Genomic DNA, 27926 nt, shown 5'->3' with positions numbered 1-27926 from the left:
TTGGAAGAAGTTCTGTATGTATCCATACCATAATCTTTTTTTAAAAAAGTCTACTTAATGTACCAAAAATTTTAAAGTAAATTACAAAGAAATTTGTTAGCTAGAAAAAAATGAATTACTTCATCTTTGGCCCCAAATCTTAATACACTTTGCAGTCTAATATTTAAAATAAAGTCACATGCTTTCAGGTAGGAACACATGAATGAATTAATGATAGACTTCCAAATCATTTATTGGGATTTTTCAGTGTGATAACATTACATTGGCAAAAAGAATGGCAGAGAAGCTAATGTATTAGGCACACATTATGTGCTCCTTGTGCAAAGAACTAGGGAAAAATGAACATTCAGATACATTTGCTATCTTTATGGAGCTTACAGGCTAATTGGGAGACATCACATTAAATGCTATTACATTGCAGTGTCATAGCAGGAATGACAGACAACTCATCATGCCGTGGAAGAATATCAAGGCAGGCTTCCAGAAGCCATGCAATGTACCAACCAATGACTGTGTGACCTCCAGGTAGTTACTTAAATTGTCTGAATCTCACTTTCCTGATATTTTTAATGGAAATGACAGTGTCTCCTCTATAGGATGACTGTAAAAACAGACTGCATTTAAAATGCTTAGCACAGGGCCAGGAACACACTAAGTCCTCACGGCATCCTAGGCAGTATATTACTAATTGTGACTTACTAGGGTCCAAGTGGCACTACTATTCCAATTTATAAATCAGAAGTGAAAGCACAGAGATTCATAATATTGCACCATTTCCCCGCGACTGTAAAACACACAGTTGATTTCCAAATTCGCATCTAACAGCAGCACCTTGCTCAAATTTTAACACCTACCTTAAGAGAAAAGGGTATCCTCTAACTTATTTTTCAGCTCTCTGGCTTCAAAATCATGTTTCTGTTACTGTTCTCTGCTTGGCCTTCATTCAGGTAAAAGGCTGGACCTTGTGGTTAATAATTTTGCCTGCACACATTCTTAGAACCACCTGAGGTTATATTTGCCTGGGTCGGTGTGATAAAGGCCATCACAGAGCTATGCATCAATGCTAAGAAAACTAAAAAAAAAAAAGTCTTTGGGTCCTCATGCTAAAATGCCAAATTTAATTTACTCAGTTAATGGCAGGCATTGGCATCCTACCAGTCAATTGCTTTTAGAATCTGACAGTATCACCATCTCCGCCAAAGAAGTTGCTTCAGTTATCAGAACAAACAGATAAATATGGAGAAAAAGCAAGGAAGCTCTCAAAATGCTTTACAAAAGATACTGGTGATCTGGAACAGTGAAACTATACGTAAAACAATTAGGGGGTTGAATCCAGAACTGCTGTAATCTGAGGCCTATCTTCTTCCAGACCAGCGTTCATTCTCACACCTTAGTCAAAGGTAAGATACCTCTGTCTTCTTACATCTTTGAACAATTGTATAACTTTCTACACAGACTGACTTTTCTAATCATGACAGGAATGTTAATATATACATTTACTACTTTTCTAATGAAGTTCACCTAATTTAAATTGTAAAGTAGCCAAATAGCTCTACCAAAGAAAACCATTCAGAAACAAACACTGTCCTGGATGGTTGCCTCTACCCCTTATCCTGGTAAACTTTAGAGCTGAGGAACAACTTAGCTCTGACCTTCATTAACTCCTTATACTGGAGCAGGACAATGGAATAGGCAAGATGGGCCCTTAAGGTGTATAGTTTCATGCCTTTTCATCAAGGAGATTTAAGAGCATCATTCAGTAATTCTTTATACATAATAACCATCGTCTTTGAAAGTTCTTATGCTTAACCAAAATTCAAACCAGTTTTCTCAAAAACATTCTTATTTTACCTTTAAGTCCACAAACGTACTTTTCCCCAAGTCTTTCAATCTTAATATTTGAATACTTTTTTCCTGAATTTTCTTCCAAGAACATCTATACTAATAAAAGGGTAATGTGATAATTAGACCAGATGTCCTTCCAGACAAAGCCAGGGCTGCGAGGGAAGCCCTGGTCCCGGGTGCCTGCCAGCAGTCAGAGGGAAGCAGGTGCCAGCAGTCAAGGGAAGGAAGGCCTACTCTTGCATGAATTTCGTGCATCAGGCCTCTAGTAAATATATAATGAGTCAGTTTTGTTGTCTTGTAGAGTTTCTAAAACTTTGCTGTGAAAATGAATCACCTATATGGGTTGAGGGTCATATGGGACATTTAACTGCAAAATCCAAGAACCTACTCTCTATAATGCTGGATTCAAGAGATCTACAGCATGGCCAAGGAGTCGACATTTTAACAATCTTCTTCCACTCCTTGCCAGGTTTAGCATGCAGATGATCTTCTAGCCATTTTGAAAAACACTCATTACATTCAGAAAGGGATTGAAAACTTTGATATCCAGCTGCCACCTGTCTTTTTAATTTCATCTTTCACTTTTCTCCATCTTTCTAGCCATCTCTGACATCTGCAGGTCCAGTCAGCTCAGAATACATCCATGCCATAATACTGTGATATTTGTGTTTCTCTCTTGGACTAGTCCAGTGGTCAGCAAACTGTGGCTTGGCAAACCGCAGCTCATGAGCCACATGCGGCTCTTTGGCCCCTTGAATGTGGCTCTTCCACAAAATACCAACTTCTGCGCATGGGCCACGAAGTTTCAATCACATTGTACATGCGCGCCCGCACGTGGTATTTTGTGCAAGAGCCACACTCAAGGGGCCAAAGAGCTGCACTTGGCTCGCAAGCCGCGGTTTGTGGACCACAGGGCCAGTCCTTTCTCTCCGCCTCTACCTGGAAACACCTATCCACTTATATAGGAAGGCTTAAAAAATGGTACCTTCTTTACTAAGCTTCCTCTTCCCCTTCTCTATGGGATGCCCCCATCATTTTGTATATACTTCAGTTCAAGTGATTATTATAATCTATCCATACTAATGCCATGTCCATCCATAGGAGAGTGAATGGCACATGTTATTTACCCAATAAATGTTTGTTGAATGGTAAACCTAACAGATTCTAATTTTTCTAAAATTACATCTTAGGGACATTAGGGAAGGTGGGAACAGTTGCCATCCTTGTCACTGTTTTCTTGAGACAAAAATAACTCTAACATTTCTAACTTTCTTTAATAATCTATATTACCCCACAAAGTTTTAGTAGGTCCTACTTGGACTTTTTTGGGAGAAATTTTTAAGAGAGTGTTCCTGTCTTTGTAAAACTGATGTTGATCTTGCTACTTCATCATTCCCATCTAGACAAATTTAGCTTTTAAAAGTGACTTCCTGAGATAATATATTCTAAAAATCATTTTTATGTCATGATAGGAAGTTAAGAAACATTTCACTGGACAACATAGACCAAGTCCTTAGAATCTGGGATAGGGGTAATGCAGTTTTCTTCAGGAAATTCCAGTCTGTCAGGAAGGCCAAAGTAAGAACTTGGATGGCAAGAAATACAAAAAACAGTGCCCGTTATGGGATGCAAAGTTCATTGAAAATCATCTACAACAGAGAGGCTTTCAAACGTAAGTGTTATTCTTTGTCAAGGTGGGCAAATCATGCCCAAATCAGTAACCTCTTTCCATGTGTATGGGGGAAAGAGACTTACATAATCATGTTTAGTTTTGCTTAGTGTTAAAACCTTCTCATACTGGCTATTTGAGAGCAGAATCTGACATGATTCTGGCTCAGGGCTCAGAGAAGCTTCTTTTTGCTTTGGAAAACCACCCCGGTTACATGGATTCTCCTTAGGTAATGGGTATTTTTCCATGACCATCGACATTTCTAAACCTGTCAATGATAATCCCAGAAAGTCTACGAGCTAGAGTTTCCTTCTGTCCTTAATTCCTTCCTTTTATTCATTTCTCTTCCACATTTGTGGCTGCGAGTTATCATAATCCTTGCAATTCACTCACTTGCAGCCTCCTCAACTCTTCTAAACAGGTATATCACATACAGTAAAGTCAGCACACGATTAAGGGGGAAGGGGCAAATATGGGACTGGACTATGAGCAATGACTTTGATTTTGATACATGGCAATTCTAAACACAAGATATCCTTTGTAACATTTACAATTCTGTGGTCTCGCTGACCTGAAATGCTTCCTTGCTGTCCTTTGTATGACAACACAAATCTAAACCACTCTGTTCAAAGTTAGCTGACAGCCTCAGCTTCTCAGAAAGCCTTCCCTGTGCAATCCAGCCCACACCAGTCACAGGGATATTTGGGATATTTCTTGGTTCTTTGACACTTAACTGTGTTCACCTCCAAAGTTGACACTTGGCATGTATCTAGACTCCCCAAAAGGTTGTACATTCCTCAAGAGTAAGAAACAGGCTATACATGCTTTTATCCCCCATAGCACATAGCTCAGTACCCACCAATTCCCAACTCATTAACCCGTCCCAACACCACAATGAAATTCTTGCAATATTGAATAAGTAATTTTGAATGTTAGAACCTCAATGAGACCTAGCTCCATCTATTCCTAGTAGACAGGGATTGTTTTAAATCTCAAAAATCAGAATAACATAAAAATTACAAAGTTAAAAAATAAATCAATTTTCTAAATCAACACATAGCTAACTATCATTGGCTTGATATTGTCCATTTAAAAATATATAACCCACTTAAATTATTAACCAAATAATACTACATCAGATATAGGGAACACTTTAAATATATAGTTTGGACTAAAATTTTCTTTCTGATTTGACTAATTGTGGGACCTATAAAAAACAACAAGTCTCATCAACAATTTTTCCCCATAAACCATTTCTTCAAAAATATATGATAAAGCCATAGATTTTTAGAGCAGAAATACTTTAGGATATATCCATTAGATCATCTATCATCATTTTACAGATGAGAAAACAGTGGCCCAAAAGACTTAAGTAATTTATGTTGTTACCTAATTAGGCAGTGACAGAAATAGGACCAGTGTTCAGATCCCAAATTAATGCAACTTCTGTTCTACTTCACTGTTTCATTTAGAGCACAAATTATGTGTATGTATTTTTAAATTATAACTTAAATACATACAAAATGAATTTTAAAAAAAAACACTGAACACCACTATAAATGACACATGCACATGAGGATAAACAAGTGCATACACAATGCATTCCATGACATACTCTCTCAATTTGCACAAGCGCACAACACAACCGTTCTTAACTCACGAAGTTTAAAGATGACTGTATTCCAAGGGTTTGTAAAATATGAGCATTTCTTACCTGGCAGCTGTATGAGGGTTGATAAAAGACATTAAAAACTTGAGCTATGATTAGACATCAGGTTTTTTTCTGGCAGTGAAAGTGGGCTTGTACTGGTGTTTCAGGGGTCTAGCATTTTTAATGGGAGGTAGGCCACAGACTTGAGAGGAGGCACCCAACATACATCACCCAAAATATGTGGTGTTACCCACACTGCAATACTAAGCTGATGGCAGGTGATTATCACCCAGATCTTCCTATTGCCCAGCCCTGGCTCTCTTTTTCCTTATTGTACCTGAAATCACCACCATTGCAGTCATATTAAGTTAGAAAACTTAGGTGGGAAAATTACTCCAGAAATCGACACACTGCTCCACCCCAGGTGACAAAAAGGGCAGTATCAGCTCCAGTCCATTTTTGGACTATTGGTTTTGAGCTGTTAAAATGCCTAAGTTGGGGAGGAGGGGCGGGAAAATCTACCCATAACACAAAAGCTATTGATGAGAAAGGACCCCTCCTTTTAAACCGCCCCCTATACTTCAAAACCAATATCCACATTTAGCCAATTAACTGGGGATGCATATATACTTTGAAAAAGTAAGTGATACATTCTTAAAATATTTCATAATACTCCTGATCCACAGGAGGATGTTTTTATCCCACCTCATGAGAAGTAACAGGGCCTCAGGTTCTGATGTTCAAATCCTTTCAAAAACACCCACCCTGATGCTAAACATCCCTTACAGATTTAACCACCTCTGTGAACTTCCTTTGCCCTGTTATATAGAAGCTGACATTTTGAAAGTTTTAATAGGTACCTAGGAGTGAACAAGGAAGGTGGAGGAAAATGCTCACTCCAGTTGGTCTTTTCTTTCTAAATACTAAGGCATATAAAAGAAATAATCAGTAACAGAAACCCCAATGAAACAAAGGACCGCAGCTTTTCAAAGCCCATAACTCCCAAGGAATCACACCAAACAGCATCAATATTGTGACATGCAACAACAAAAAGGTAGCAAATTGGGTTGTGACACTTTGTAATGTGGCTGTACCCTTCATCTTGTGAGAATGGTGACTCTCTTTTTAAAAATAAACACTTTCACTTGTTTATATCAACACCAAAATTGTTGGCAACTCTTATGTATCAATTTCTTCACCATTTTAACCCACAATTTTGGAGGAGCAGACTGATTCTTTGGGCAAACACCAATAAAGGCTATTCTGTGATCCAGAAATCTTTCAAATGAAGAAGAATGCATTCACCTAACTAGTCCTCCTTAAAGAAGCTCACTGAAGGACTACAGAATGAATTCATTCCTCATCCGCAATGACTTTCAGTCCCCATGGGAAGAAAGACTCAGAAATAGAGGAATAAAAATACCAGTTTCATTTCTCAAGTTTAGATCACAGTTGAAGAGTGTATCTGTGCTGTAGAATCCTTCATCTATATAGAGAATAAATAAGTAGATCCTTTCTCCAATGTTGGTTAACAGTAGGTAAAGAGGGCCTGAGTGGCCACATCTTTACCTCCTTAAAACCCCGTTTTCCTGCTTTCAAAAGTAATGTTTACAATGAGACAGATTAGATTAGAAAGCAAAGTTACTCACCATGGAGGAATCACTGCTTCCACTGATCGGAGCTCCCTCAGCACAGGTTGGGAGGTGGGTAGAAAGTTGACTAGCCCTGCCCCCATCTATGACATCACAATCTACCTCATAAAAGGTAGTGAAAGTGTTCTGAACTCCTGTCTGATTTCCGAGAGATACAGAAAAGAGAGCATGAGAGAGAGAGCAAGAGAAAAAAATAAAACGTACCCTATTGGGAAGGGATTAGGGACGTGGAAGAGGGAGTGGGTAATCGGGAGAAAGAGGCATATGAAGGAATTAGGTGCTGAAAGAGATGGGTGGGCCTCTGTGATATTAAACGGCCCGGCCACTAGGATTCCTCATTGGTTCTCTTGAACAGGTATATGGACCACCTGAGAGAAGGAGGATGAAGAAGCACCCTGCCTTGTCAGGCATTGTAGGGACAACTGTCGTGGGGTCAGAGGGGGTGAATCCCCTGTTTAAAGCACCGAAGATCACCGAGAGAGAAAGCAAGGGCTGAAGCTCTTAAAGCCTGGAACGGTTCAGGGGGAGTGTCAGATGCCTTTCTTGGAAGTTCCATTGCCCTGCTGTGTGACCTTCACCAAGCCCTCGGGCCTCTGCACATCCAGCCAGTAATGACACTAAGGGGATACTTACCTCTGTTACTGGAATCACCGAAGAACTAAGGCATTCATTGTTGCTAAACTTGCAACTCTTTTTACTCTTCATTTTTGCACCCATGGGTGGATTGTGTGATAAGCACAATTTCCAAGACAAGCCAATGACCAATGCCTATTTCTACCTTTAGGGTGTTAACCTTGACATAAAATATTACTGACAGTCTTGACTAAATTTTTCCATGTATACTGAATGTCACATACATCTACAGGGGGTCCACCTTCAAAACTGGAGAAAAATCAAACACAGCATGATTTCTACAGTCATAAGGTCCCCTGCACTGCTGCTCTGAGAGGTCAAGTTTAAGTGACTCAGGGATGCGAAGTGACCAGACATTTTTGTCACCAGCAGTTCTGAAATAGTCATCTAGTTATACCTCTGGATTTATTTTTTTTAATCAGCTAAGATGGAAAATTATGTGGAGAGAACTGAGGGTATTTTTGTTTTGTTTTTTACAAATGAAGATTTAGAAGTTTAAAATGTGAATTCGAAGTTGTCAATTGGTTATTACAATAAAATAAATGGAAGGGGTGACGTTAAAGAGCAGGGAGGTCCAGAAACCATCCACATCCAGAAGCCAGGTCTCTCTCGCCATAGAAAATATTTTAGTAAAAATAAAGATTCAAAATAACAGCTATAATTCATGGCATAATAAATGAGTGATGCCTAGTTGGCTGTTTCTATATGCAGATGAAATTCCCAATTTGGAATTATTTCCTTCTGTTTTAAGTCAATATAGTTCTAGTTCTAGTTCTGTCATCCTTAACTCACTGAATAGATAAGTGTATTTGGTAATCACAATTTAAAATTAAGCAAAATTGACAAATTAGAGAGTATTTCGAAACACAGAAGCTATAAAATTCAAACTAGTTACAGATTTGGCAACATTACTCTGTTTTACTTCAAAATGAATGCTAATGACATTTAAAGAATATCCTGAGAGGATTAAAGACAATCGAACAGAAAAAAAAAAATATCTGGCTATGAGAACAAAAAAGTTTCCTTATATTTCACTTTTTTGTACTAATATTATTAGAAAAACAATAACACTCTGTTTACATTTTCCTTATTCTATTTCCATTTTATTAATTCCAAGTCTAAATTCAACTTCTATATTTAACAGTTTTTGTTGCATGAGATTTATCAATTAATGGCCCTATAAAGTCTTATTGTCTTCCAATTTTTACATATTGGATCACTGACTAGTTGGCCTACCCTTGTTCTTTTACGCTTTATAATGAACCCATTTGGTTTTAAAAATTTCTTGATTTTTTTTGCCATTATACAGAATTTTTTGCCATTATCATTATTTCTCTATTTAAAAATGATTATTATTTATTATAAACTTATTTGTATCATAGCACCTTTCATACAAAATTTAAAGGTCATTATTTCAAGAGTAATGATGCACTTCCTCGTTTTCCATTAACCTTAAGATTTTTACTACCTAACAAAGAAGGTACCTTCCCCCTATGTTAAGATATTAAAAAATGGAGTTAAACACTTCATTAAAACAAAGCGAACTGGAATTAGATTTTAATCTATTGTTACTTGATTATCTGTTGTTTATTTGGAAACTGGAGCCTGACTTCAGGAACCCAATGCAAAACTAGGCTGCATCAAAAGGATGCAGAGTGGTGAACTGTGCTGACTTTTTAGTATGATTGAATGTGATGTCCTTAGTTATATTAGTTAAATTAACAAAGCTTTCTTTGACAAAGAATGCAATGCTGGGATCAAATAATTTCTAACTATTCTTAGGATCTAGCTTCTTGACATTGTTTATGAAAACCAAGTTCTGCAATTGTGGATTTGATGCATGCTTTTTATGGCATTACCTGAATGGATTAGTTCCCTCGTCAAGACAAGATATGAAGAATTGCAAGATTTCAGTCAAGAGATCCCATTGCTGAAGTCATGAGTATAACTAACTCTGACCAGAGAGATGTAGGGTTGATTTTGCATTTTTTGTTTGTTGAAAGCAAAGTGTTTTATTTTCTTTCTTAGTGAAAAGGATTGAGAAAAGTCAGGTCGAATAATGTGTATACTCTGAAAGAATGACCTGCCTAGGTATTTACAAAGAAATTCACCATGGAAGACGTAATCAGGCAGTGACATTCAATTTGCTCAAAATGCTATTGAAGAGAAATAACGAGAGAATCCGATTTTGATAGCAACAGATTTGAACCAGGAGCTTTGAACCAGGAGCTCTGAGATTTAAAAAAAAAAATTATGTTTTGAGTTGGTTTATGATACTCTCTCACATACAGAACCTTAGGTTTAAAAGAGTAGTACATGGTTCTTAGAAGGTGATTCTGACTGTAACTTCTCCAGGATATTATTATCTCTCATTTGCAAGACAGATTTGCAAAAGGAAATGGATGAAAGGGGTCAAGAGACAAGTTGTGCAGATTTGACAGAACATCTAGCCAGAGTTCCAGGAAGTCAAGTTCATTATCAGTAAGGCATCTGCACAGATGAAGGTAGTCAGAGAAAAGCAATCAAATAAGATATAGTATTAATAATGTGAGAAAAGATGAAAGTCTAAATTAAGAAAGCTTGTTTTTAAGAAAATAGGATTGGTATAAAATATTTGAAATGCATTTATTATACAGAAGAAATATGACTGTTCAAAATTGAGTAAGACAATGTGTTCTGAAGCATAAAAGATATCTGAACCAAGAAAACGCCACATTGCCCATCCAGAAGTCATTTCTATTTGTAAGAGACATGGGCCATAGCATGGCACATATTTCTTTTCTAAGGGCTGTGATCAAAGCCATATTTCATAAATCATTTAAGTTAAACTGAAGAAAGCATTTGACAAAATAACATGTAGGGGCAAAATGCAAATGATTGTAAGTTAAACACATTTTTACTTATAGCATATAGTAAACCAAGAAACACAGTGCATACAAAGAGATAGCCATCAACACCCTACTCTTCTGGCTGAGAATATTGAACAGTAAGATTTAAAAAAAAAATTAAAAAACAACAAAAACAATAGACTACACAATCTAATAAAAGCACACTGAACAGGAAAAAATATCTTTTTCAGGAAAATTATTTGCTATTAGAGATAAAGGTCTTTGAATGCCTTTACCCAACCAATATTTAGCACTATGCCTGTTATGTAGTTGGAATGCAATAGAAATGCTGAATTCAGTGAATCAGAAAATATAATTATATAAACAATAAATAAATACAACTCTTTGAAGTTCTAATTGTTAGTTTGTCATTAGAACTTAGGATTCGTTTTTCACTAGAAAGTAGGAACAACATATGGAAACATTGATCTTTCTCTAGAAAAATATTCTCAAAATTTTATAAAACCTAGTACAGACTTTAAAAATTCTGTTTCTGCTTTGCCATGGGGGGGGTGTCTCTTTATTTCTTTTATTTTTCATTATCTGAGGTAATGAAAAATTGTGCAAAATCAAAATGAAATCCCCAGATAATATTTAGCTTATGGTTTTAAAGTTCATCTTTTATTTTTTTATATCAAGTTCACATGTTTTCTTTTTCTTCAACTGCCTTCAGTCCAGGAATTCTTGAGGCATCTCCAAGTAGGAACAACAACAAAAAAATCACAATGGATTTCTGTAACTAATTCAAAATAATGTATTTCTTGACTAGAGCTGACAAATTCAAATGTATATAGGAAAACCAGGAAGCAAGAACTGAATTACAGATACTGTTTCTAAATAAAGGTATCCACTCAACACTTTAGATTCCCATAATTGGTTCAATTGAAGGGAACATGAATACTGGATTTGCCCTCACATATTCAAAACTAGTTTAAAAAAAAAAAAAAAAAAAAAAAGACGGGGGAGGAAGTAGCCCCTATGACAGTACTACAGACATTGTTTAAAACATATTAATGAACATCTTTGAATAAAATCTGACAATTACCATGTTCAGACAGTATCTCAAAATTAGAATAATGGCCCTAGCCAGTTTGGCTCTGTGGAAAGAGCATCAATCTGTGGACTGAAGGGTCCAGGTTTCGATTCCGGTCAAGGGCACATGCCTGGGTTGCGGGCTTGATCCTCGGTGTGGGGCATGCAGGAGGCAGCCAATAATAATTCTCTCTCATCATTGATGTTTCTATCTCTCTCTCCCTTCCTCTCTGGCATAATTAAAAATATATTAAAAATTAGAATAATGTCTTATGAGAAAATGTTATAAGCCATTACTTCTTAAATAGGGTTGCCAGTGTTTCACAGATATTAAAATATATATCATTGTCCCTCATCTAGTCAAGGTATCTCTCATGTGTCTAATTTTCAAGTTTTCAAAAAATATTATCATTCATTGGCTGCTTCCTGCATGCCACATAATTCTCAGAATATTAACTGAAATCTAAGGCATTAATTGCTAATACATTAAGATGTAAATTACTTGCCTTCCTTCTTTTAACTAGAGGATTTTCAAAGCTTTATAAAACTTCTAAAACCCAAATGAATGAAAGTTCATTGACTGAATGACAGGTAATGGCATTGACATTTCTGAGGCAGAAATATCTGAGGCAAAAATGTCTTCTTAAAGCCACTAACTCTTTCTACTCTTACAAGTAATAATGCCCTCAAACTAAAATAAAAGCTTTTCACCCCATAAGTTCAGGTGATGCAATCCAATCAATCTACTGAGTAGATCCAAGTTAGGTCAATTCATCTACCCCTCCAGGTAAGATAAAGAGAGTTATATGCTTGGTTCAGGTCCTAGTTAGAGTCTGTTTTCTTATTTTCTGGGATGACAGCATCCTATATAATAAATAGCTAATATGCTAATTAGACTGGATGGCAGAATGACCTTCCAGAACGTCCAGAGGGTGGGGGGGCAGAGGGGCAGGTCCACGAGGCAGCCAGGGCTGTGAGGGTCAAGCCTTGAGCCCCTTGCATGAATTTCGTGCATCGGGCCTCTAGTTCAAATATAAAGTATTATAATTCAGTAAGATAGCCAACTGGTTTAATTCCATCAATGAATAAATAACTGATGTTTTTCAATGAATAGAATAGGATCACATTGGTAAGTGTCGGGTTCCTATCATTGAGTATTTAACTGAAAAGCCACGTCTTAGAGCAGTACACCATCCTCCCTTGCACAGAACTATTAGGGGAGACACCTACACAGGTGTGGTGCAATAGACAAACGTTTTCAATGATAACTGACACACAAAAGAGGTTTTTACTTTTCTTCCAAAAATAATGCCTTGAGTTTGTTAAATGTCACTTTTATAACACTGGGACAATTAGTTCGCAGTGAAAAACCACGTAAGGCTTATTTTCTCTGAAGGTTTGCATAATTTGGACTACACAAAAATTAAAGACATATATACTGATAGGAATATGACCAAGGAAGAAATGATGCAGGAATCAGAATTAAATGGTTATAGTTTTCCTATCTTAACAGATTAGGGGGGTAGGTTTTTGGGAGAAAGATTGAATTATACAACAACCCATCTTACTAGCAAAAATTGTGCCATTCTGCAAGTGATAAGAAACTATTTGATCTTCTTATGGTTCTCCCTCTATCCACATTTGTAATCTGAACTTTGTTTTTATCTTACTCTTTATATCTGGACTCTCCTACTCTTCCTAGATCAAATACTTAACAAATACTTAATGGCCTACCCTCTGAAAGATCTGGATAAAATTCTTTGGAACTGCAGTAAATCCCCTAAGCACATACCCCTCTGATAAAATGAGCACAAAAATGCATTCCAAACCCTAATTAAAATAGCTAGAAATTTAGATTTTTTTCCCATTACTACTACACTTTGATTAGTAAAGATGATCAGAAGAAATAAAAAGGAGATTCTCAAAAAAGTTGCTTGAAGTACAGGTCTACATAACCAGGTACAATGCTTATTTCAAATGACTGTTTCATCTCAATTCAAAATACACATTTTATTGAGAAAAAACGGAACTTTTCAAATGGAATGCAACTTTCATCTCAACAAACCACAATTTTTACATATATATATATATATATATATATATATATATGATATATAGTATATGAAATTATACAACTAAATCTCACATTTTATTTTCCCTGAATTGTATTGGATTAGACATGTCATAGTTGTCAACCATTTGTTCTTGCTTATTGCTTATTCATGGGGTAATGGAGTAAATGTCAAATCAAGTGTATCTCTTATATGTATATGTGTGCAGATCCACATACGTATCTTTGATTACATGCCAATGTTAGGGAAAATTTGAATATTATCAGAAATACAGATTTCTCTGAATGCTTTTCATTTATTACCATAACTATTCATGTTGATTTTAACTGAGTTTAATTTTTTTTAAATGAAATGAAATATAGGTGGTACAAATGACTGTAATTAACCCCTATTCTCCAATTTTCTCTTTACCAATTTAAATCCTATCAATGTCGCAAACTGTACTTGCTCGCCTTGTCAAAACTCTCTCCATAACTCAATTGAAATAGATTTACATTTGGAAAGGAGAGATTTAAAAGGCAAAGAACAAAAGTGCACATTAGGGCATTTACTCAATCCCTCAGGAACAGGTTAGGACCCTATTCAATCAGCTTGAGGACTTAGGGAACTAACATTCCTCACTTCTAAACTGTGTTTCTACATTTTGTTAGTATAAAAAATATATATGCAGCCTTGGGCAGTGTTACTCAGTTGGTTGAACTTCATCCCATGCACTGCAGGGTTGCTGCTGGTTTGATTCCCAGTCAGGGCACATACCCAGGTTGCAGGTTCAATCCCTGGCCAGGGTGCATATGGGAGGCAACCATCGATGTTTCTCTCTCTCTCTCTCTCTCTCTCTCTCTCTCTCTCTCTCTATATATATATATATATATATATATATATATATATACCCTCCCCCTTCGTCTCTCTCACAATAATCAATAAAAACGTATTTTTTGAAAAAAAGGACATGCATATGCAAAGAAATTTATTAAATTTCTAATATTTTCTTGTGGAGTTAGCTCTAAGTTATATTAAAGTCCCTCCATCTCTGATCTGAGCATCGAACTCCTGCTCAGAGCAGGGATATTGCTCTTGTGTTCTGGCTTCATTGTTATAATGGGGCTCCTGTTGTATTTGAACTTTTTTTTTTTAAGTGAAATTTTTCAGTTTTATCACAATGCTGATGTTCACCATTCTATGTTCTAAAATCCTACATCAGTGTTTCTAATCTTGGTCAAAATAATGAATAAAGTATAAGTCTTTGGGTAGGTAAAGATAATTGAAGGTTGTAGGTGGGTTTGATTTCTCCAGAACTTTGTGTACCTCTTTGTTTTTAAATGTAAAAGAACCCATTCAATCCTCTGAAACCTAGTCAACAAAAAATTAATTAAAAACATGACAATCAAATATACAGGTAATTTCCATATCATGGCATTGGAACTTATTTGTATTCAAAATGTATTTACATACTTGAAACATTTTGGCTCAACTTTTCTCCCATGGTGAATATAATGCTGTCATGTTTAATAGCTCTTACCTGCTTGAAAAAAATTTATGATGTACTATGATTAAGTTTCTCTTTCCCTTGTTTTCTCTTCTTCCCTCTTTCATGCTACTTCCTTCCTTCCTTCCCTCTCTTTCTTCTTCTTTTAACATTTCTTTTCCCAAAATGCATGTCAACTGGCCTAAGAGACTTAATAAGCAAACGCCAAACTAAGCAAACAAAGCCAGTTTATAAACTAAGAGACTGTTTTAATCTTCTGGCCTTTGTGTTCTCTTTCATTTTAATATCTCTATCACTTTACTCTTTTTGTTGTTGTTAATCCTCACCAGGGGACATTTTTCCATTGACTTTTTTAGAGAGAGTGGAAGGGAAGGAAAGAGACAGAGAGAAACATTGATGTGAGAATGGCACTTTGATTAGTTGCCTCCCACATATGCCCAAACCAGGGCTGGGGATTGAGTCTACAACTAAGGTATGTGCCCTTGGCCGGAATCGAACCTAGGACCCTTCAGTCTGTGGGCTGACACTCTACCCACTGAGTCATACCAGCTAGGGCTATCACTCTACTCATCTTTAAATTATTTTTTCCTCTTTACTGTTACCCCTGAGCAACCTAGTTGAGCTGAATTGGCTCCCAAATGCATCTTCTACTTTGAGATTTAATAAGAATGGGACCATTTGGCTGTTGAGAAAGGTTTAAGCCAATGAATTTAAAAAGTTGGTCGCCAGCCAGAAAACTAATGGTGCTTCTTAGACAGCAGTTGTGTGAATGAGCATATGCCAGCATACATCCTAACTGCTTTATTTCTTTAGTTCCCCATCATGACTCATGAAGAGCATTTGCTCCCATTTCCACCCATGACCTACTGAATTTTCTAGAGCCAGTTCTCACACAAAAGATATAACAGAAAAGGCCTCTCCCAATGTCTACATAGAATCACATAAAACATCACATGCTAACATGGTATATTATTATGCACATGTACATTTTATATGTTCATCATGCCAGCAGAAGATTGAAAAAAAAAAAAAACGGCTCTGAATTTTGAAATTAAAATCATTTTCTTGGCAAAATGGAAATCATCTGTCCAAATCTTTTCTGTTTTACGAGAAAGTTTGACTTCCAACAAATATATCTTCCTGGGGGGCTTTCATATATTTCAGAGAAGAAACCACAGCTTTGATCCCATGTATATAAACATAGGGGAAAAGCAAGAAAATGTTAACTATTTCTCTTTATTTATTATGCATTATACTATAGTTGTTTCTCCTTAAAACTATAGCAACTTTGTCATGCCAGATAACAAAATAAAATGGAGCCCAAAGCAGGAATGCACTTTCTTGGCAAAATCATTGAAAGTTTGTCACATTCTTGATGCTTTCAAAACTTTGAAGGCAGTCATTTGTGGCTATTTTGCAAAATAAACATATTGTCTTTTTTCTTCATTTGCCATTAGTGAAGGAAATGCAGAATAAGGTGGAGGCAGAAGTGGCAAAGACAGCAGACTACGGATGCAGGTATGGCACCAAATAGCAATGAAGCTTGAAAAAAATCATGAGGAGGCCAAGAGTGGGCCCATAACCAAGCAATATATAGCAAACCCTTATAATGCATTTGACTCAGAATTATTATAAAGTTGTATAACATTCCTCTAATAGAAGCCTTCTCCCATGCAAGGATTTCTGTTCTTTGCCAATAAGACTCAAAGAAGGAAATGGGCTTCTCAATCTCAAACACCTTTGCAAATGCCAACAGTGCAAGTGATAAAAGCGAATGATGGTTTGGACTACATCTCAATGAGGAAAAGACAATGGAAATGAAGCTCTGGAGGCAGTGATGAATCATGGGTACTGAGAGGATGATGGAGAGCAACTCTGCCAGGAAAATATTGTCCAGATGAAGCTGTGGAGTCTGAGATCCACAAAAGATGCTTTTTGCATCCATGTAAATAATAAGATTTGGAACGTGACAAATGAAAGCACACAAGGCAAGCTAAAAAAAAAGTACTCAGTTCCACAGGTACTATATACAGATGGACATGACAGCTGAATGGTATGGGAAACTATACCATCGAGGCTGAAGAGAAGAAAGGAAGCAAGGGAGATGCAATGTTTTGATCAATTACTTCTTGGCAGAGAGGATTTTGGTAGTTACCAACTTGGCAGAAAGGGACACATTGCAAGACAGATTGCACTTGGTTGTGGAAGAATGTTGAAGCAGGATCATTTTGGAAAAACAAAGAGGTGACTATGCTTTGGAAAGAGGCACAAAATAGCCAATTTATTGGGCTCTAGGTGGGATTGCATGGACCAGGCTTTCCAGATGGCACCTCCATGCAAGCCAGATCAGCTCTTTTCCCAGCTGTGTTTTCTGCAACTCAAGCAATATAGGAAATAAAACCTTTGGATTCAAGAATGATTTCTCCACATATTTTTATCAAAGGGTCAAATTGATGAATTTTTTTAAAAAATGGCTTGGCTTAGGGGGGGAGGAATTGAGCTTTGTGACCAATGTGATTTTCGCAAGGCATTTCCTACGCTGATAAGGTTATGTTCCTGGTAATGCCACATTTCAAAAGGCAGCATCATGGTTGACTGGGAAAAGAACTAAAGGTGGTAGAGCCACACTTCAGAACTGCAAATAGTTTAAAACCATAGATGGCAACTTTCGTTAAAAGAGAGGGACTGAGTGAGGGGGGGGCGGGGGGGGAGAAGAAGCCAAGATGAAGAACCTCAACACATACATTTGAAAATCTTGCCAAGAAATCATGATCCTTCTATTTACTGAACTTCTTATTTCTTTGCCTTTGATGAAATGAACCAGATACTTATATTTTCATGAGAAGGGAAACACTGGAGTGATTAAGTAAAAAAATATATAATTGTTAGTGTTTGAAAACTATGTTAGTTTTTGGCAACAGCACATCAACCTTTATTACATTCAAACATTGTGGCTTTAAGGGTTACTGAAAACCTAGTATGCATTGGAACCTGATGAATGAATTTCCATTGTTTTTATCATCTCTAACATGTGAACACAATCCACACATAGAGAGGCTGGCTCCTGAATGAAAATTACTTGGGTTAACAAAGGGATGTAGACTCACAATGAGTAAATATACCAAAGCCCCAAATAATTATAATAGTCACAGCTTGGCAATGAGTTTGCAGACTATGAAATTAGTTTCTTGTGAATAATGGAGATTTTACAAGGCTAGTATAAACACGGGGTAATTGGAAAATCAAATCGCTCTTTGTGAGTTATTGTAAGGTCTGGAATAATGGTGATAACATTTATTTTAAAACTACCTCCCTATGAATCACTGTAGTTTGGTGGTTTTTAGCAGTACTGTTGCCAAGAATTCTTGCCTGGAAGTACAACAGTGGGAACTGAAATCGTGAAGCCCAAGTCCCAGCTTACCCCTGACACAATGAGCTCTCCTCCCAGGTTCTGCACTTCCGCCTTCACCTTGCTGCAGATATTAAGCTGATGGCAATACAAGGCAATTCGTTGAAGGTAGGCTAATAAATCCTGCTTACACGCTGAATCAGGACACTATAAAACATTTAAAACAGTGATCTCAGTTAGTACGTCCTCTTCAGTTCCTAACACTTGATATATCATGAAAGCTGTGGTGAGAAGGAAAGGTTTCAGTGTCATATACTTTCATTATATCCATTTCATTTAGATACTTTCTATAGCATGTTAGGAATACCATGGCCAATAGTTTAGAATAATTAGTTTGACTTTAACAAAATTCTACCAAGAGACTAGTAAAGGTCTTTCAGGAAGTCTTACTGGGACTTCTGAACATGTTTCTGGGTATTTTATCAGTTGTCTTCAAAACTGTTAAGAAACCAAATATTTACCATTGTTATTCCTAGTGGCTCATTCAATGTTTACTCTGTGCAAGTTATTTTAATACAAACAACCAAAGCAACACATGCTAGAAGGAAATCACTCTGTGTGGCAATCTCTCTGCCATAGAAAAGGGTAGAGTTTCAATTCAATTAGTTGGAAGGGAATATCACTTGTTTCCTTTAGTTGTTTTTTTGTGTTTTTTTTTTTTTGTGTGTTTTTTTAAGAAATGCTTCATTCACTAAAGAAAAGCTATTACATCTTTGGGATCTTCCTATTTATCAAAGTTTAGCAACATGCTAAACTTCCTTTAAGCAAAACACTGAGAAGCATCATGACCACTGTAAGAGAAACAGATGTGAGAGAGAATGAAGTTGATACCAATTGAAACACTTATAAGAGAAACAACAGACCCCAGACTCTGGATGTGCCAGAGTCAACTATGACCAGGGATTTTGAATTCTCTTTGTGACTTAAACAGGTAGTTGTCCATCGAATACACTGAGCTGAGATGAACACTTCCACAGACATGTACATGGCTCCTAAGGCATTTCGGAGGCTCCAATGCCAATGGCTATCCGTCATTGAAATATATTCCTATTTCAAAAGTTCAGTTTGAGATTCTCCAGGCCATTCCATTGTTCTGGCCCAATTTGGCACTTGTAAAAAACATATAATCACAAGATCCTTGATGAAACATTTTAAGAAATAAACACCTACAGGCCATAGTGAAGTTATCTTATTTAGACTAAGAGTATGAGAAAAAGCACTCCAATTGTTTCCTTAAAGCTCCAGGAAAATAGTTCTTTCATTAGTACTGTGAAGCCAGTGGTTTTGACATAACCACTTATTGAATAAATGACAAAGGGGTCTCTTTCATACGTAACACTTACCATTGTAGCATTCCCCTCCCCTCCCACTAACTGTATTTATCAAGAAAGAAACCCACAGAGACTGTTTTTCAGCTTTCTAAAAGTACTTAATACTGTAATATTTATCCTACTCCAGAGACCCATCTACTGAAAGGAATTAACTTTAAAATGATATCTCCCTAGAGGGCTGACTAGTCTTTTGATACAAATACCTTGCAGCAAATTAAACTGAAAGTTCTATCTCAATGGAACAGTAATTAAAAATGCAACAGTCCGTAAAAAGTTTATATTGCGTGCCTATCTCAAATCTTCATAAAAATATTTTCAGGCAAAATAAAGGCAATCAGTTTATTCCTCGGTACTTCTCATCTATTCTGTTATTTAAACTGAAGCATTTAAAACACAAATAAAGGCAAGATGAAACAAGAAAAATAAGTCTTACTCCATGGAAATAGGAGAATTTGAGAAAGAAATGTCCAATTCAGACAAAAAAATGAGGGGGAAAATTGCAGGTTGCTTCACCACTGATGACAGTAAGAATGACACAAAAAGAGGGTTATGGTTACCTTCATCTGTCTCTTTTAAAGTCATCATTAAATAGCATTTGGATAATTTGTCACAATATACAAAGGCATCTAGAATCCTGGGATTTGTGTGTCGTTTCCCAGATACCAAAACTGTTTTGGGCTATACTTCAAGTTGCAAAAATGCAAAATCAAAAACAAGAATCAAAATAAAAATATTGAACTCAGTTAGCCTAAACATATTGAGAAATAGCTTTAGCCTTTGAGATTCAGAATATAATGGAAAAGCCATCTAAACTTCATTCACTTTCGCTCCCAGGAAGAAGTCTATCCAAATAAAACTATTTTAAGAACCACTCACCAATCTCTGCTCACTCTACTCATCCTCCCCCACCTCAACATTTGCAAGGGTGGGTGGGGGAGGGAGATATGGCATTTTTTTCTTGGTTGGTGCATTTTTGTTTGCATACATGCATGCACATTTTCAAGTAAGTCCATTGTCTCTCCTCTCTTTTACATGAACTTTCTGGGATACATATAGAATTCTATAGAAAGCAGCTCAAATTATGGTTCAAACTTCAGGAAGCCTGGCAGTTGATATTGCCCTGAAATTACCAATTGAGTAATGGTTTGGTCCTCAAACCCTACAAATTTGAGAGGGTCTCAAATTATGATAATACTTAATGAATTATCATCATTATTGTTTCTCAAAAATTCAAAAGCAAGCAAAAAACATTCCCTTGAATTAGCCGAGATAATATATTGAGACAATAAAATAAAATGAGACAACATATTCTCTTATTTTAAATATAATCTTAGTAATTTAATAATGTATTTTTCTTAAAATATTTAAGAATCTAGGATGCTGAAGATTGTCAGTATTTAGAGGAACAGCCTAATATTAAGGATTGGAGGAGGAAAACTATAATCATTAACCCTAAAATAATAGAAGACTAAGAAGCAATCCTGTAACTTTCTATGTTTCTAGAGAATGTCACTGTGTTGTAGTCTAGTAAGCAAATTCATGTCCGTAATGTCTCCATGTAAATAATAGTTTATATAGTATTTCTATTTCAGAATTTTATATTTTAAAAGACATTATCCTTTTAAAATGGTTCAAACTGTAAGCCACTGTTACTTAAAGAAATAAGGATCAGTTTATCTGGCAAAGTCTATTGCCTAAAGTACCCTTACAGGAAATGGAACATTACTGCAACAAGACATATTTACAACAGGATTTTAGAGTTCCAATTCGAGCCAGGTAAAATGAAAAATGTGAAAAGGAAATCAACTCCAACATTCGAGGTGAGATTAAGAACCATTTAAATCTGTATCTCCTTTCGGTCTGAAAGCACAAAAGAGAATTTCATTTATCTCTGATGCCTCTGAGTCTGGATGAAAATGCAGCTCAAACCTGGAGGTTCTCGATTATGTGGATTAGTCTCATTTGTACTGGAGTGTAAATTATCATGAATTATGAAGAGCATCATTACAATGAGATCAGTGTTCTATAACAAGATGCAAACTTCTTTCATTTTCCTCTCCCTTGTTCAGTGTGACGGCATTTCTGAATGAGGGTGGCTGGGATACTCCCCGGCTCTTTGGGAGTTTTGTCTCCTATGTAGTGAGTGCTCTTCTCTCCCAAGGAACCACATAATTGAGAACCTCCAGTTTTCAGCTGATCAAAGGCCTTAGGAGTCCCTCCTGAACTGAACACACCTTCTCCATCAGCTCAGTCTCAGCAGAGTTAGAGGCCAGTTTATTAAATGTTAGTGATTTTGTACAAGTCATTCTTCAGTGGCATTTTGTAGGGTGGATAAAACCCACGACAGAACCCAAGTGCTAATCAAGGATTCTTCCCTCTTATATTACCTGATCAGCCACGGCACGAGCTAATTTGTCCATTCGAGAACCTGCTTCGGCAATTTTCTTGGCAGCATTAATGACATCGGATGTATTTTTCAATGGGCCTTTGCCTCTGAAACAACATATACAACGAAATTAGAAATCCATTGTATGACCCGAAACAGACAAACCAACCATACTGTTTGCCCAGGATCCTGCTTTTGTATTTTTCTCTGGTCATGGTAGAAGAATTTTGAGTGTTTTCTTGATTCATTTCAATTTCCACATTAATAATCTACTTTATTTCCATTCATTTTTAGGTACTCTTATCCTTAGTTAGATGTGTATGTTCACATTTAATTCTTTACATTAATTTACATAGTTTAGACAGTGTTTCATTAAAAAGGGTGGTCACCACAAGGCAATGGGAATGTAATATTAAAATGCTCACCATGTGCCTATGCTGTTGTACGCACTACCTTATATTGCAACCCTAGTAAGTACCATCATTCCCATTTTAGAAAGGGGAAAAACAGACTGAAAGTCATGAACTCAACTAAGTCCATACAAGCCATAAGTAATAAATTCTAAATTTAAATGAGACACTAGCTAAAATAAATGCCCCTGCATTGTCTTTTATACCATGTCCAACACTATTATTATATTGTTAAGTCCACTTTGGCACTCTGAGAAGCAACTGTCTCTTGTACACAATGGGGAACTGTTCAGCCAGGATTTCAGAATTCTGTTCGGCTCTTACTCTCATTGGCGTCTGTGCTCCTGGTACTGATTTATGAGGGAACAGACAAAACACTGCGCGACAGTAGGTGTCTTTATGCTTCCAAACCATTGTCCCAATATTTTCCCATGAGGTTTTCAATTAGGTGCACTGTTTAATATTGCATGTCTTTTAAATATTTATCATAAAGAAAAAGAAAGCTATGCTGCGTCAGAAATCTTTAAACAAAATATAGCACACAACTTGTCTTTCTCTTTTCTTGAGATATAAATAATAGATTAAATATATTTATCTTTTCTTTTTCTTTTAGCATTGCTACTTAGCCTGGTCTCTTTAGATGTATCTGAAAATCAAGGTGCTTTTTTTTTAATTGAATGTTTTTATTGATTTTTAGAGAGTGAGGAAGGAAGAGGAATAGAGAGATAAAAACATTGATGAGATAGAAACATCATCGGTCAGTTGCCTCCCATAATCGCGTACTGGGGATCGAACCCACAACCCAGACATGTGCCCTGACTGAGAATCTAACCCGTGACCTCTTGGTTCCTGGGTTGAAGTTCAATCACTGAGCCATACCGACCAGATTACATTTTTAAGGCTACAAAATTAAATTAATACAGTTAGAAATGTGATAAAATGTGGACAGAAACTACTTAGATGTGGATTTATTTTGAACACATAAGGTTATTCAGAGTGAGCAATGGTTGCCATTGTTACATAATAATGTTTTATATAATAGAAAATTTTAAATCACTTCAGAAAATTAATGTAAATGAAGGGCATTTTGTTCAGTTTCCCTCCTAACTTATGTTCTGCAATTTTTTCCATTAGTAGCTAAAATTAAAATATATTATGTTCGTGTCAAAGCTTAAACACACACATAGAGAAATTTAAAACTTAAGATATTTTATTTTGCTGTGTTAACATTAACTCTTCCACAAAGGTCACTGACTTTTTTCACTTGCTATTTTCATATTTAAATATAGGCAAGGATTTCATATGTAAACTTTATGTAATATGTATGAGTTAAAGATTCTGTGATAATCTGGCTTCTATTCTCTAACACTATTTTTTAAATTATCTCTCTAAAAAAACTATTTCATATTTTTGTTTTACACTTTTAAAGGGAATGTTAGCCCATTCCCTGGTGTGGCTCAGTGGTTGAACATTGACCTATGAACCAGGAGGTTATGGTGTGATTCCCAGTCAGGGCACATGCCCAGGTTGTGGGCTTGATCCCTAGTGCGGGGCACTGCAGGAGGCAGCCAATCAATGATTCTCTCTCACCATTGATGTTTGTCTCTCTCCCTTCCTCTCTGAAATCAATAAAAATACATTTTTAAAAAGAGAATTTTAGAGGCAGAATCTCTCACTGTTTAATAATGTTCTCCTTATTATATATTTCTGTGTAACGTTCAGACCTTAGATATCTTTATTTTGTAGTTTTACTTTGACACATTTGTTGTTACTGTCTGTCTTCATCGTAACCCAGTCCCAAAGACCTAGCTGGATTCTGCCTGATTTTCCGTCACTAACCCTCGTGGGTGTGTGTGTGTTTACAGCCAGATCTTCCAAGGGTTTGAGGGAAACTTCTTCATAAACCTTACATGACAACTTTCAACAGTTGATTGATTCTGACAAAATGTACTAAGTTAGTGGAGAACATTTATGGAGAACTGAGTTTGCTTGAGGCCCAGTCTCCCATCTTGTAGCCAAAAGAACGATTGGAATCATGTCCTTTGTGATTATACCAGAGGATGCAGTTCACAGACTCACTTGGCGATTGTTATTAACCAACTTTAGAGTTCATACTATAGGCGCAATTCAATTATTGGAGTCACAAGCTGGTAATGAGCATGTATGTCACAAAACTAGACAGCAAGACAGAAGTTTTGAGGACATCAAACACTTCCTCTTTTTCTACTGAAATTAAAGCACAAGGATGAAAACTAAGTGACTGACATGCCCAAGATGACACTGCAGAGAGAATGCTACTCAGAGAGACTTAGGACTGGCACCCCGTATCCTGAATCACAACCGAGTATTCTCTTCTGCTTTATATATTTCATTCTTATGAGGACGCTAAAGCAGTGATCTCAGAGAAAAACAAATCGCCTTAACTACAGACATTAGCATGCAAGAGATAATGAAAATAGTAATATCTCAAAAAGTAAAAAATAAAAGAAATAGGAAGAAACTGATAAAATTACAAAAAGCCACCAATTATTAGAAAATAATAAAACACTGGAAATAAATTTAAAACTAGCTCAAAAAAGGGAAAAAAGCACAATTGATGTAGAAATATACTTAAATTACAATTAGGTAAAATAGTTAAAACAAATATTAAATGTAAAAAAGATGAGTGAAATAACTTCAAAAAATAGAGAAAAGTATCATAAAAGTACTTTTTCTTAAATGCATGTAAATAAATTTGAAACCTGGATGAAATAACTTTATAGGAATATATAATTTACCAATACTGACCAGAGAAAATATATTGAAATATCTAGATTCTGCTTTACATGGAAGAAATAAATAAGGTATTACATGTACATATGTAATACCTTAATCAATAAAGAAATTAAAAGTCAAAAACAGCCCTAACCGCTTTGGCTCAGTGGATAGAGCTGTGGACTGAAAGGTCCCAGGTTCGATTCCGGTCAAGGGCATGTACCTTGGTTGAGGGCACATCCCCGGTGGGGGGTGTGCAGGAGGCAGCTGATTGATGTTTCTCTCTCATCGATGTTTCTAGCTCTCTATCCCTCTCCCTTCCTCTCTGTAAAAAATCAATAAAATATATTTTATAAAAAGAAAAAAAAAAGAAATAAGGCTATCAGAAAAGCTCATAAAAACAAAAAAAAATAAAAACAAACAGTAAATCCAGATGGTTTATTAGAGGAATTCACTAAACCTTTAAAAAGATGATAATTTAAATGCTATTTAAACTCTTCCAGAATATATAGGGGTGGTGAACATACAATAGTGTACAAATGATGTTATAGAATCGTGCATGAAACCTGTATAATTTCTTAACCATGTCACCCCAATAAACTCAATTTAAAAAGCCACCAAGCCCTCCACCCCCCAAAAAAGAAAACCTGAGTTCCTGGATACAGAGAAAAGATTGATGGTAATTTGAGGTGAGGGATGTTGGTGAAATGAGAGAAGGGAGTCAAAACGTAAAAACTCCCAGCTATAAAGTAAGTCATTAAGATGTAATAATATCCTAATATATATTTAAAAGTTGCTAAGAGAGTACATCTTAAAAATTTTCATTACAAGAGAAAATGTCCATATTATGTATGATAATTGATGTTACTAGACTTATTATAGTAAGCATCTCACAATATATACAAATATTTTTAAAAATCCTAAAATGTAAATATTAAAACAGAAGGCATTATAATGACATAGAAAAATAGAACAAGAAAGATTGTTGACTGCCACATAAAAAATTCTAGACATTCATCAGTATTTTAAAGCCAGGTGTACCCACTCATTGCTTAATGAGTCAGAATTAAGAAAATTATTTGAATAATCTCAAAAATCCTGAAAATCTAGTACATGGTTCTAAGCACCATGCAAGATGCTGCTGAGGAATTCCCAAGGCCCAGATTTTTTTTGTGTACAGAATCACTGACATGACCCACTTTCCCCACATCATGAACAGAAAAAAGGGATAGAAAAGATAGCTGTATCATTTTGTGGGATGGGGAATTAAAATTACTCATTTTCTTCTGTTTCCATGCCAGGTGGTGCAGCAGTCCTTATTAATAGTTGGGTGACAACTGAGGAGTAAGAACCAGTCCCTTTAAAAGAGAAGACCCTAAGTCAGCTTACATAATAGGGGTAGCATTTTCTTTTAATGTTACTGCGTAGGTTGGGAGTAAAGTCTAAAACTCCTTTAGACATCATAGTGTCTACGACAGTGCTATCCAAGAGAATTTTTGCAGTGATGGACAGGTTCTATATATAATTCTTTACTGTCCAATATAGTAGCCCCTAGTCACATGTGACCATTGAACATTTAAAATGTGGCTCATATGACGGAGAAACTCAGTTCAAATTTATTCAATTTTTCCTATTTTCAACTTTGCATTCGAAGTATTTATGTATTCATAGGAACTTGCTCAGATATTTATGTAGGGATGTCCAATGCACCATTAATCCAGCCTCAACTGATGTTAACATCTTGCGTAACTTATTACAATAACAAAATGAGGAAACTAACATTGGTAAAAATCCATAGGGATTATTCACATTTCAGCAGTTATGCATGCACCTGTATATGTGTGTAAGTTATAGGAAATTATATCACACGTGCAACTTTATGTCAATCCTACCACAATTGGGGCACAGAACACAAGGTTCTCTTGTACTAACTCTATACCCCTCACCCCATTCCTAACGGTAATCAACCCTAGATGACCCCTAGCTAGTACTCATTAATCTGTTCTCCATTGCTATAACTTATTTTTTTAAAGAATGTTATGTCAATAGAATCATGCAGTTGAGTTGACACCGATACAGATATTTTTCACTCAATATATTTTCCTTGAGATTTTCCAAAGTTGCTCCATCTATTTATTGCTGAATAGTATTCTATTACATACATGTACCAAGATTAATTGAATCATTTACCCAAATGAAGGACATTTGTATAATTGCAGTTTTAGGCTATTACAAATAAACTTCATGTAAATATTTGTATACAGGTTTTGGGGTGAACATAAGTTTTCATTTCTCTGGGCTAAAAACCCAAGAATGAAATTACTGGATCCATTGACAAATCCACTTCTAGTTTTAAAAGAAACTGTCAAACATTTTTTCAATTTTATTTCATTTTAAATAAAATTTTAAAAACCTAGAGCTAGATTCATACTCAATTGGTGGAAGGCTAAAGCTTTCCTTCTAAGATCAGGAAGAAGACAAGGGTGTCACTTCTATTCAAAACAGCACTGGAAGTCTTAGCTAGAGAAATTAAGCAAGAGAAATAACTAAAATCATCCATATCAGAAAGGAAGAAGTAAAATGATCTTTGTTTACAGACATGATCTTAGATGTAGAAACCCTAAAGGTCTTACAAAACAACAACAACCAGAATATATGAATTTAGTAGTTATATAATACACAATCAACATACAAAAATCAGTTGCATT

At 35.9% G+C, this 27926-nt stretch overlaps 1 protein-coding gene across 2 annotated transcripts in view; it reads right to left on the bottom strand.

Moving 5' to 3' along the window:
* The window catches only part of CTNNA2 (catenin alpha 2), a 1104237-nt gene that overhangs the window by 19842 nt on the left and 1056469 nt on the right, over nucleotides 1–27926 (bottom strand). The window contains exons 16-18 of one of the 2 annotated variants that reach the window (XM_070429588.1): nucleotides 22056–22161; nucleotides 18350–18484; nucleotides 6815–6955 (exon numbers count right to left, since the gene is read on the bottom strand). In XM_070429588.1, coding sequence (XP_070285689.1) covers nucleotides 6815–6955; nucleotides 18350–18484; nucleotides 22056–22161 — 382 coding nt within the window. The remainder of the gene's footprint in view (nucleotides 1–6814; nucleotides 6956–18349; nucleotides 18485–22055; nucleotides 22162–27926) is intronic. The other variant, XM_070429589.1, reaches the window with a different exon arrangement.

This window comes from Myotis yumanensis, unplaced genomic scaffold (assembly GCF_028538775.1).
Source record: "Myotis yumanensis isolate MYYU_CA2020_CCGP unplaced genomic scaffold, mMyoYum1.0.hap1 SCAF_11, whole genome shotgun sequence".
In the NCBI taxonomy this organism is placed as follows: Eukaryota; Metazoa; Chordata; class Mammalia; order Chiroptera; family Vespertilionidae; genus Myotis; species Myotis yumanensis.
This window is presented reverse-complemented; position numbering and strand designations above follow the sequence as displayed.